The sequence below is a fragment of the Vombatus ursinus genome, unplaced genomic scaffold (assembly GCF_900497805.2).
Source record: "Vombatus ursinus unplaced genomic scaffold, bare-nosed wombat genome assembly UNPS02014785.1, whole genome shotgun sequence".
In the NCBI taxonomy this organism is placed as follows: domain Eukaryota; kingdom Metazoa; phylum Chordata; class Mammalia; order Diprotodontia; family Vombatidae; genus Vombatus; species Vombatus ursinus.
This window is the reverse complement of record NW_020954563.1, coordinates 2,322,461-2,335,310: the sequence shown is the minus strand read 5'-3', so window position 1 is coordinate 2,335,310 and position 12,850 is coordinate 2,322,461. Positions and strand designations below refer to the sequence as shown.

Sequence of the window (12,850 nt, the reverse complement as noted above, 5' to 3'; positions counted from 1 at the left end):
CAGATTAGGGCTGGATATACAGTATGAGGTATCCCAAGTATTAGGGCAGTTTTAAGTTTAAATAGCTTAAATATCTTAAAACTTTGGGACTACTCTGGTATAGATTTAGAAGTCATTTGCATAGATGATAATTGAACTCATGGAAACAGATGAAATCACTAAAGAAGCATAAAAAGAAAAGGAAGAGGGACCCTGGAACATGTCTATGCTAAGAAGGCAGAATATTGACAATGATAAGGCAAAGAAGACAAAGAAGTCAGACTACTAGAAGAACCAGGAGAGAGCAGTGTCATAGAAGCCAAGGAAATAATGGGTAATCAATAATATCAAAAGCCACATAAGAGGTCAAGAAAGATAAAGATTGAGAAAAGGCCATTTAATTTAGCTGCTACCAGATTGTTGGTGACCTTAAAGAGAACAGTTTTAGCTGAGTGGTGAATTCCGAAGCTAAATTCCAAGGAGTTGAAAAGTGAGTGCATAGTGAAGTGGAGGCAGAAAGTTCTTTTTAGGCATTTAGCAGTAAAGGGTGATAAAGGATAATAACTTGGTAGAATCACAGGGTCAGGTGAGAGTTTAAGAATGGAGTAGACCTGAGCATGTTTGTAGGCCTTGGGAAAGAGTCTATAGATAGGAAGAAATTGGAAATGAGAGGGGAATGGAAGCTGGGGGTGGGGGTGGGATGCAGAATGATCAGTAAGGAGAACTTCTGGAAGGATGGGAAGGGAGGAAATCAATGACACAGGTGGGAAGTTGGGCTTAGCAAAAAAAAAAGGGGTTAACTCAGAAACAGGCATAAAGAAAAGAATGGATAAAAATGTAGAAAAATCTTGAGGTATAAAGTAAAGCTAAGGGAATGCACATCAGATGGCCTCAATTTTTTCATTAAAGATGGAGGTTGTCTGCTGAAGACAGGGGGATGAAGGAGGTGTCAAGATCTTGAAGAAAAAAGAGAGTTTTGGAATAGCCCCTGAGAGAAGTGGAATAGAGTCAATCAAGGAAGAACAAAAGATTTGCTGTGAAGGATTCCAGTACCTAGCATAATGCCTGGGCCATAGTAGGTACTTAGTAAATATTGGTTGGTTGGTTGGTTGGTTGATTAAAAGCCTAGTTGTGAAAATATTAATTTGTAGTGGACCCAGTTGGCATGGTGGTATAACTTCCTCCTAGGTTGTAAATAGGCAAGACATAAATGGTATTGAGCAAGGGTGGAAGGAAATGTAGCTGAATTGGTATAGGACAATGCATCATGGATGTGGCAGAGAGAATTCCTGCATTGGATGGGACACCGGACTGGAACTCTAGAGCTGCTTCCAATTCAGATGTTCTTATTCTCATGGCAAATAGGGAGAACAATTATTACCAAATTCTAAGAAAAAAAAAGATATAGGACCATGCACAACCAACAGAAATATTAATTTGACATGAATAAGTATATACCCAAGTGGGTAAAACTATCCAGGAATTCAGATTCATAGCATCTGAATCATAATTCCTCATATCTAATCAGTTGCTCAGTTTTGTCAATGCTACATTCACATCTCCCATAGCTTTCCCTTTTCTCACAAGGTTGTCATCTTAGTCCAGACCCTCATCACTCCTCGCCTGTACTAGTAACAGTGTATTGGGTTGGATTATCAAGGTCCAACTGGTAACTATGAGATCAGCTTCAAATCAAAGAAGATTTGAACAGCTTGCCTCTAACTATAGATGACTTGTTCAGGAAACCTCTTTTTAGCATGCCTTCATTTTATTTTATAATTTAAGAAACCTTTGCTGTATAAGCTCAAAGTAGATATATGACTTAAGACATAAAAAGTGACATCATGAACAAATTAGAGGAACAAGAAATAAATTACCTTTTAGATCTATGGATACAGGCACAGTTTATGACCAAACAAGGAATAGAAAGGATCATAAAAGATAAAATGGACAATTTTGAGTATATAAAATTAAAAAGTTGTTACAAAATAAAAACAATGCAGCTAAAATTAGAAGGGAAGCAACTTACTGAGAAAAAAATACAGCAAGTGTCTCTGATAAAGATTTCATTTCTAAGATATATGAGGTACTGATTCAAATATAAAAGAATAAAATTCATTTTTCAACTAATAAATGATCTAAGGCTATGAATAGGTAATTCTCAAGAGAAGAAATTAAAGCTATCAGTAGCCATATGAAAAAATGCTCCAAATCACTAATAATCAATGAAATGCAAGTTAAAGCAATTCTAGTGTACCTCATGCCTATAAGATTGTCAAAGTTGATAAAAAAAAAAAAAAGGAAGATGATGATGACTGTTGGAGGGGTAATAGGAAAACTGGCACATTGAAGCACTGTTGGTAGAAAAATACATTGGTACAGCCATTCTGGAAAGCAATTTGGCACCATGCCCCAAAAGTTACTAAGCTGGGCATACACTTTTTCCTAGAGGTACCACTACTAGCCTAAAGAAATCAAAGACAGGGATAAAAGGATCTATCTTTCTATCTATATGTTGATAAGGAGCAATATGAGTTCAAATCCAGCCTTAGACACTAGCTGACCCATGGCAAATCACTTAGTCTCTGCCTCAGTTTCCTCATATGTAAAATGGGAATAATAATAGCACCTAACTCAGAGAGTTGTTGTGAAGATAAAATGCGATAATATTTGTAAAGTGCTTTGCAAACCTTAAAGTGCTATATAAATGCCAACTATAGCAATTATATACAAAAATATTTATAGCAGCTCTCTTGGCAAAGATCTAGAAACTCAGTGCCTGTCAGTTGAGGAATGGCTGAAGGACATATGGTATATGAATATAATGGAATTCTCTTGTGCCATAAGAAATAATGGTTTCAGAGAAACATGAGAAGTTTTATATGAACGGATGCAGGGTAAAATGAGCAGAACCAGAACAATTTAATACCATAAAAATACTATAAAGACAACCAATTTTAAAAGACGTAAGAACTCTGATCAATGCAGTAACTAACCACTGTTCCAGAGGACTAATGAAGTTCCACCTAACACCTCCTGAAAGAGAGGTAATGGACTCAGGGTACAAAACGAGACATATTTGGGGGCGTGGCCAATGCAGGAATTTGTTTTGCTTGACTATGCATATTTATTATGAAGTTTTCTTTTTTTCTTCCAGTGGGGAGAGGCGGGGGGAGAAAAGTTTTTTATTTGTTGAAAGAAGTAAAATTAAATTAAAAAGGAAAAAAACCTTTGCTATGTCTGATGCAGCAACAAAACTTCCTTCTGGAAGATATGCTCACCCATCCATCCCCACCTCCTTGACCCAGGCACCCCCATAAGAGAAATAGATACAGCTGAAATACTTCTCTAAAGCTTTCATTTACTTGGCAATATTCGTGACATTCCTGAGAAGGGCCTATCCTATAAATGATAAGTTCTGCCAAGGCAATGCAGGACTAGGCAAGGTGCCAAAGGACCATCCCATAAATGAAACTATGAACAATAAAAATGGATGCAACGTCTCAAAGTGAAGATCCCAAAGCAAGAAACAAGAAAGTCCTAAGTGGATCAGAGATAGCACCCCAAAGTGAAATACACATCATTAAGATGCACTGCCTCTGTTCATGGACATGATACCATGTGTTAGCATGTAATTATAGACTTGGTAGCCATGTCCCCCAGGGAACTGAATCTATTGGGGGCCAATGGCAGACACATTTCAACCATACTATGACTGACCAGTTGTGAAGCATATGCCTTTGTGGGTACTGCTAAATCAAAATGGAACCAAGCACATTTAAGTGTGTTCATGGGATGTTTCCATTCTAAAGGTAGCAGAGTATTTTGCTAGTGAGTAGTTCTTAAAGGTGGGAAGGACTGATGACCCTACTCACTTTGGCACAACTTAATAAATGCCTGCCTGTTGCTCAGATCAGAAGATTATAAATTTACCAAGAGAAAGGATTTTAGAGGTAATTAAGTCCAACTTCGTCATTTTTCACGTAAGGAAATTGAACCCCCCCCAAAAAAAGATGCTATGAACTACCCCCAAGACATCAACCTAAATTGTCAAAGTAAAAGTCTAAAATTTTCAGTAGCTTTTCAGTATCTTTAGATATACTAAGAAGCAAACTTGCAATGTAGAAAAACACTCATCTTATATCCAACAGACCTAGAATTTTAAGTTCCAATTCCAGAATTTACTAGCTATGTGACCTTTACCAAATCAAAATTTCTCCTAGCTTCAATTTCCTTCATCTGTAAGATGGGGATAATACATCTCAGAGTTGTGAGGAAAATGTTTGGTAAGTCTGAAGGTGCTGTAGAAATATATATTATTACAATGTCATAATGACAGCCTGGGTAGCTAGGTGATATAATGGATAGAGTGCTGGGCCTGAAATCAGGGAGACTCATCTTTCTGAGTTCAAATCTGGCCTCAGACACTAGCTGTGTGATCCTGGGCAAGTTACTTAACCCTGTTTGCTTGTTTCCTGGTCTGTAAAATGAGCTAGAGAAGAAAATGACAAACCATTCCAGTATCTTTGCCAAGAAAACCCCAAATGGGGTCACAAAGAATCAAACACAACTAAACAACAGTAAATGATAGCCTGGAAACACCACTGCTACAGGGAAAAAAAGGCCTAAATTGTATTAAAATACTTTTTTCACAGCCTATTTATTTTTTTAAAGCACTATAAGCATGTGATCATTTAAAATTTTATATTATTTATGGTCTTGCACTAACTATGGCATTCCCAAGGAAGCACCTTCATCTTCTAAGGTAACAAGAACCAATCTACCTACATGACAGAATCTCAGAGTTGGAAGGAATCTTATAATTCATCCAGTCCAACCTGAACTTGAACATTTAACATACAGGTACAGTAAGAAGCCAAGGACTCTTGACAAGGATCTTCTCTACAATCTCACAAACAAGTAAAAATCCAGCCTCTTTTTAAAGACCTCAGTAACAGACCATTTCCTTGTACTTTAGCTCACTATGTTCTCTCAATTTGAGAGTAAGAAGAAGCTGCAGCTTTCCTTTATCCCCGTCTAATAGGGCCAATGATGGGCAAAGCCTTAGATTCTATTCAGGGATAAAAAAATGGATAAAGCCATAATGGAGGGGATTCAGGATTTGTTGTCAAAAATTAGATTTTTGGTAGATGAATATGGCATATGGAACTATCCACACAACTCCAAAGTGTTAGAATAAAAATCGACAATTCAGCTATCTGGAAGTTTGGGGAGCAATGTCTTCTTTCTCATAGATCAAAACATTTCGCTTGTGCTTCTATGTATTTGTCATTTTCCATTTTGTATTAAGAATCTGCACACATATCCTATTTTCCTACTGCTAAATGATAAGCTCCTTGAGGACAGGGACTATAACTCTTCATGTTTACCTCTCAGCATTTAGCCCAGGAGTGGGGCTCAATAACAGTTTGTTGAATTTAATTCTCAGCTCTTTCATGCACAATGTGATACTCTTGAGAACATGGCTGGGCTTCAAACATGGGTTAGTTTGCTTGACTATACACCATCCCTGTAGCGGGGTAAGCCACCTCACAAAAACAAATTGTTGTTTGCAAAGAATACTATTGGTCTTCTGATCTCACTGATGTGAGTATTCCCTACAATGATGATCACAATCCATTATCCATCCCTGCCCACCTAGTTGGAATCCTATATTTTCCCATAATTTCTTGACAGAGGGTCTACCTAACATGCCAGGGACCTTCTTATAGATCTCAACATTATATGGATGCCAACTGAGCCCAAGGGCTGTCCGTCTCTTATCCTTCATTTTTGCTTCATGACTGAGTGACCTTTTTTTTTCCCCAGACATACATCTCACCGATGAATATATGAAAAAAAATCTCAGAGTGTTCTAATGACAATGATTCAGTAGCATTATCTTTGTATGAGAAAGATAGTACAATATCATTGTTATAGAAAGTTTTTGGTACAGGTGAGTCAAGTGAAGGAGGAAGTGAACGTTTAAGTCTCTTCCTCCCTTTTATCTATGTAGGGGAAGGAAACTAGACACACACAAAACACACACACACACACACACACACACACACACACACACACAAACACAAACAAAATTCCACAGCCATACCAATCATGATTAGCAGGGTGTAGAAACCAGTTGCATTGCCTACCACTAAAGTAGGAATCTAAGATAATTGTCAGTGTCCTTGGCTTCCCCCTGTGCCTGTATGTAAATTGCTCAATCTGTGTGTAGCCAGTACACCCATCTGCTGAAGTCGTGTCTCTAGTGCCACTGGAGTTCAAGACAGGTCTTAATCCAGGAAAGCATAGTCCCCCTGGCCCTCATTGACCAGATAAAGGAAAGCAAAAGAGAAACCTCAGACTCATTTAAGTTCAGTTTAAGAAACTTAAAAAAACAAAGAAAGCCAATGTATATACACTTGCCTAATTTTTCTGGCAGGCTTTTTAAGTAGCTTGCATTTATATAGTTTTATAAGAGCTTATCTGGAGCATAGTCTTAATCCTTCATTTCATAATGCTAATAAAGATCTTGCCCTCATCCTTAAATTTTCTTTTGATTATGGTAATGATAGCTCTTCAAGGTTTGGAAGTCTTTACACATGAGGTTTTATTTGAACCTCACACTAGCCTTTTGTTATCATTAGCCCCACTTTCCAGATGAGGAAATGGAGGCTTGGATTGCTTCCATATAAGTGAATTGCCCGAGGTCACATAGCTAGTAAGTGTCTGAGGTGGGAGTCAAACACAGGTCTTTCAGCATTCTATCCAATATGCCATGCTGCCTCTGCATGAGTCTCTAACCTCTATTAGAATTCTCAATTTCTTTCCCTCTCAGTAGCAAAAAGTTTATTCATTAGTTGTCCAGTTGTTCATCAACTCATGAGATATCCCCCAAACATTAAAATGTAGTTTGATTCTTATAAATCTATGCCAAAGTAACCAAACACAAGTTCTATCCACATGAATATTTATTTAATATTGAGAATATACAGTTAAAAAGAAAAAAAATTCATTCTGACCTAAGGAACAATTTTGTTTTGTTTTGTTTTTTTTAAATAACAGCATTAGATATGTAATAAAAGCATTAGTGTCTAAAATAAAATAAAGTATACATCCATACAAGGAAAATCATCAAGTGCATTTCTATGTCTTGCCTGAATCCTGAAGATACTAGCAACCCCCTAAATAGTAACCCATAAAAGAGAAAACCTGTTCCAACATAACCAACATAAGATCTGTACAAGTCAACATAAAGTTATCAACATTATTTGAAATAATGCACACTACAAAGAATTCAAAGACAATAGGTTGGCTAAGATTTCATGCTTTACAAGGTAAAGGAAGGCACCTTGGCACATAAGGCACTTTTAATCAAAAACACTGAGACTTTAGCAGTCTGCAGGAAAGAGGACCCAGTGGCAAGACTTACTGCACAGCTGGCAAGAGCTCATCATGGTATTATGCCCAAAGTCAACTAACAAGAAGCACCAGTCACCGGTATGAAGGGTACAATGCAATATCCCGAATGGCAAGTAAGTTATTGCCAACTCCACTAAGTGGTGTTCTGGTATAACTCCCAGGATTACAGCCCAGGTAGCTTTCAGCCAAAACTGTTCTCCTGGAGAGCAAGGTCAGCATGCGGTTAAGCCGGGACCTGATGCCAGTAAAGTGAAACTCTCTCTCTTTATTCAAGTTTCTGAAAGAGTCCCTCAAGCACCCATCTATCTGTGGGTTGCCAGAGTACTTAGGATACCCAGGATTCAGAAACTCAGTAGCTCTGGTGGAGGAATGGGAACCAACAGAACTCGCCACAGAGCCTTGGGAAGACAAAGAAGAAAAGGACCTCACACTGGAAGCTGTAGATGGAGCAGTGGACATTTTAGATGCTGGTGATACATCTTTGGAATGGGTTCCCTGAGAAAGGGATGGTTCCACAGGTTCATTTACAGTCTGTGTGGTGATAGACTTAGACAAAGTCATTGTCTGGGAGCCCGTCACTCTGGTAGCAACCATGGTTTGGGTTCCATTACACGCTGTAGGGACTTGGGTTTGGGTCGCCGCATCACATGTACTTATCACCAGCATCTTCTCCCATGGCTCTGTTTGAGTGGAGACATCACTTGCCTTCATGAACTCTAACTCAGCCTCTTGACTTAGGCAGTCATTCTCACTAATGGTAGAAGTTTCTGGATCGTAGCAGTTAGTTTCCATCTTCTCTTCCACAGGTACCTCTGAACCCACATCAGCTTTGTTGGGAGTACTTGAGAGTTTGGCAAGCCGCATCCTCAGGAGGTTTCCCAAAGTAAGTTCCCTAGACAAGGGTTTTCTGTTGATCAGGTGGTCAAACTTGTCACTGTTCCTACAGACGGACAGGAGCTTAGAACTGATTGGCTTTGACTGGGCATAGAGGATCCGGAACTCTAAGTCAAAATGTTCAACCACTTGGCCTGACAGAATTACCAAGTTGCTGCTATTTAATTTGCCATCAGTCCAGGTAAAACTAAGGATAAGAAACAAAATCATTATTTAGAAAAATTTAATTGTACTTTTACGTCATAGGGTATGATGCCAGCAGACTTATGCTATTAAAACTTTGGTGGTATCATGACTACTAGAAATGTAAATTAAAGTCAGGTGTGGATACACTTATAGGAACCCAGATGAAAACAGATATGACAGTAAAGTAACACCTCTTTTTAAAAGCAAAAATAAAAGAACTCATGTTTTGAGTACAAGCAACATGAATGGCATTTCTCTTTTGGGATTATATCTTCAGAGACAATTTATAAGATACAAGAAAATCAAATGCATTCTTCACACATCATTTTGGCCTAAAGGTATTATTTTTCAACTTTATTGTGTCATATGTTTTCAAATGATCATAAGATTAAGAGCTGAAAGAGATACTACAGATTATGTATCTAACTCCTTCATTTTACAGATGAGGAAATTGAGGACTAAAGAGGTGAAATAACTTGCCCAAGGTCACACAGCTATTATGAGAGAAGAGGAATTTGAACTCAATGCCTCTGACTTCTAACTTAACTCTAACACATTTCTAGTTGTTCTTAAAATCCCCAAACTTCATAAAAGACTAGTTTCCTACCACTGCAGAGATTTAAAAAACAAAAAAAGCACATACCACAGACCATGAAGGCAATTTCCAGAGAAGAATTCTAGAAATACCTTGAGCAATGGCACCTCTGCTGGAAAAAGTGTGTAGCACCCCCAAGTCTTATCCTGCCTGAAAGGACAACACTCATGTACAGTATAGTGATAACCAATAGTCAAGAAGAAATGTGGCCAAAATCACGGCTGGGGCTATGTTGCCATTTGTAAAGATTATATGTAACAACTCCTAAAAATAATTATTGTTTACATACCGATTGTTTTGACCTTTTCATATTCAGCCCCTTGGTCTCTTTGGTAACCTTGGTCTCCTATTCCTCTCTGCTAAAATGAGAGCTACTACTGTCAGAACAAATGATGGAGGTGAGAACCCACATCCTTTCTTCTAGACTAAGGTATGAAAGGCTATTGATTTTCTCTTTTCCAATTCCTTTCCTTCACTGCTGACCCTAAAAGCTCTCCTCTAGCATGCTAGTCATTATACTATACTAAATGGCCTAAGGACTATGGTATCAAAGCAAATGCTTCTGTTTTACAGGTCGTTGAACTGGAAAAATCTGTCTAGTTATATGCTAAGCCGAGTTGTTCCTATTGTCTTCTCTCCTTCCTCTGTTCCCACCTTCTTCAGTCCAAAAGGCTCAACCCAGTCTTCTACTGAATTCCTTATCCCTGAGCTCTTCTCACCAATAATACATTGAATTCAACTGGGACAAGATTCAGAAAACCAAGGACAAGCAAGAAAAGAGCTAACAACCCAAGTTTGCTTTTTATACAAAATCTATGCTTATCTTTCCATTAGAGTTTACTAGTTTGAGGCATTGAGAACCACTACTGACTTCCAAAGGGCCAGAGGAAAGTGTTGAGAACACGTGCAAACATGGATGCTCAATTTGGGCCTTCCCTGGCCCATGAGAAGGGATACTAAAAACTCGCTATGTGATCTTGGGGCCAATCACAACTTCCATGCCTCAACTTCCCAAACTATAAAAAGGATGGGGGATGGAAGAGTGGAACATATGATTAAAACAAAATAACCCTTTCAAAAAATCAAAGCTTCATCATGGTGAATTTGTAATACTCTACCAAAGATATAGTCCAATGCCTCAGTGTGGTATGGGTGTAACCCTGTGGTCACAAAGTTTCTACTCACAACATGCAAGCTCTGGCAAGTCTTACATAGAGCTAAAAACAGTTTGGATATTAACCTTGTGATGGACTATGTGTCTTCTTTCCTGGGACCAATCTAATTATGGGATGGTATAAAACCAGAAAGTTGACCATCAGGGAATGATTTTTTGAGGCCACATCAATTCATAAAACTCTAAGGTGTGGAAGGGGGACCAATCTGTACTAGTAAAGTTATTAGTCATTCTCAACAAAATTGCAGATTTTTTCCCAGAAGTAATTTTTTTTTGGGGGGGGGGGGAATGGCTCAGACTCATGATTTCATTGGTATAGGGGAATTTGGTGAGGAAATTCTCTCTACATATACAAATCAGCAACTGTTCTGCAACCTACACTATTAGAAAGTTGCCTTGGGCACTAAAAGGTTTGTTGATGTGCAAGAGTCACACAGCCAGAGTATGCCCAAGGCAAGAATTGAAACTAGGTCTTCCAGACTAAGGCCAACTTTCTACATACTACTCCATGATGCCTCACTTTTCTAGAATCAAATAATTTCATATTTTCATATAACTACTATGGGGAGAAAACAAACTTACCTTTGCAAAAAATTTTAATTCAAAAGAATTTGTAGTTAGTAGCTCAAGAGTTTGACACTTACCCATAAGAGCCAGTTGCCACTCTAATGCCATCAATCAACATGAACTTTTCATGGATTTTCCCAACAATCTTAGTGCCTGACCTTGCATAGTATGTATTTCCAGTAATAGTTCGGACCGTCATAAGCTGTTTTGGGAGAAAAAGTCTTATGAGACTAGATAAGCTCATCCAACATACCAATGATGTGAGACAAGACTCATTTACAGTTGCCTACCAGGCCTACTTGTTGGCAGACAAATGGCTGGTAACCACATATGCCCACTTGGCATAACTGCCAATCTATGCTCCAGGGTCAAATCTAATTTCCCACTTGGTATTGCCATGTGCCACCCCTCCATCTAGACCAGTGATGTCAAACTCAAATAGAAACAGGACCACTAAACCCGTACAGAAGGATCCCTGCAGGCTGCATAGTGACTTGAAAAAGCATACATTATCTATGTTCTATTGTATTTTTATTTATTTTGTTAACTGTCTCCCAATTACATTTTAATCTGGCTCCAGCAATACTCTGAAGTGTTGTGGACTGCATTTTGGTGTTTGACATCTTAAATCTAGACTACTCTCTCAATATTCTTATTAAGTCTATTTGTAATGCACTCAAAACAACATATTTAGAGCTTTTGTATACCCGGTTCATCATTAGCAGAAAGCCCAACCCCCCCAAATTAATTTTGGAACAAATTTTAGTAAATACAGAAAAACTTTTAGAAAAAAAATAAAGACAAATAATAGAAAGTCATCATTTGGGAGCCCTCTCCTTCCTTCCTCCCCCACCCCTAAAGCTGCAAAGCTAAATTCAATACCATGTCTATTCCTCTGAACCCCATCCACATTCACAAAAAATAAATAAATAACTACAATATAGTTGAAAGCTGCCTACCACCAAGGCACAGCAGCATAGAAGGCAGCACCATGAAGAAATGGGCACAGGCAGTGTGGCACTGAATAGGGTTCTTAAGTCTATTAGCTAATGCTTAGCTCTACTTGTTCTCATCAGCTATAGTGCTGCCAGTAGAATCTTAAGGATAGTGCTGGCACTGCTGTAGGCAGTAGATTGGATAATAGTCTTCCCAATAGCTTCATTTATTTTCAGACTTGATGTCAATTTCCTTTCAAACTGTGGGTCTGGGATAATCTGCTTGGTTGAATAATAGGGCTGGACACTTAAGGCTTTCATTGATGCTGTAAGGACAACATAGACAAGTCGAAAACCGTTTAATGCTTTGTTCCTTAGTTTCTTTATCATAGCAGGAAGGGCGAGGTGAGGAAGCAGAATAAACCTAAGCTCCTGTAAAATGCTGCAAAACAGAAATATTTAATAAAAAAGCAGATATATTTGGGACTTAAGTAGTAAACAACAGATGCCCGCCAGCAGTCAACCTTCCTGAATTCTAGAGCTTGTGTATTTTAAAACTGTTGCTCTAATTTTATTTTTTGCTTGCAACAAGATTCTTTTTGCAAGGCAATATGGCATGGTGGATAAAGATATGGCCTCAGAATAAGGAAGACCTGGGTTCAAGTCTCACTTTTGGTGTGTCCTATCTGTATGGCTCTGGGCAAGTTAAAACTTCTCAGTCCCCAGGAAATCTAAGACTATAAGCTGTAGAACTAGTAACAATCTCCCCTGGTGGAGGAAGTTTCCTCACTGGGAGTTTTCTGTATTAATAAAATCACAGGTTTGGGCCAAGATTCTTTTATATTAATAAATATGTAAGATGAATATGGTTATTCTTAATGCTAAGTTCAAATCTGGCCTCAGATGCTTACTGGCTGTGTGACTATAGGCAAGTCACTTAACTTGTGTCTGCCTCAGTTTCTTCAACTATAAAATGGGGATAGTAATAGCCTTTACCCCCCAGGGTTGTTATGGGGATAAAATGACTTAATATTTGTAAAGTATTTTATAAACCTTAAGACATATTTTTAAAAAGTTAGCTATTTTTTCTAACTAAAA

General features: G+C 38.2%; 1 protein-coding gene across 1 annotated transcript in view; it reads right to left on the bottom strand.

The window, feature by feature from the left end:
• Positions 1-6,999: 6,999 nt before the first annotated feature.
• FAM83D (family with sequence similarity 83 member D) overlaps positions 7,000-12,850 on the bottom strand; it is a 28,968-nt gene continuing 23,117 nt past the window's right edge. The window contains exons 3-4 of the mRNA XM_027867172.1: positions 10,895-11,019; positions 7,000-8,482 (exon numbers count right to left, since the gene is read on the bottom strand). Coding sequence (XP_027722973.1) covers positions 7,474-8,482; positions 10,895-11,019 — 1,134 coding nt within the window. The 3' untranslated portion in view covers positions 7,000-7,473. The remainder of the gene's footprint in view (positions 8,483-10,894; positions 11,020-12,850) is intronic.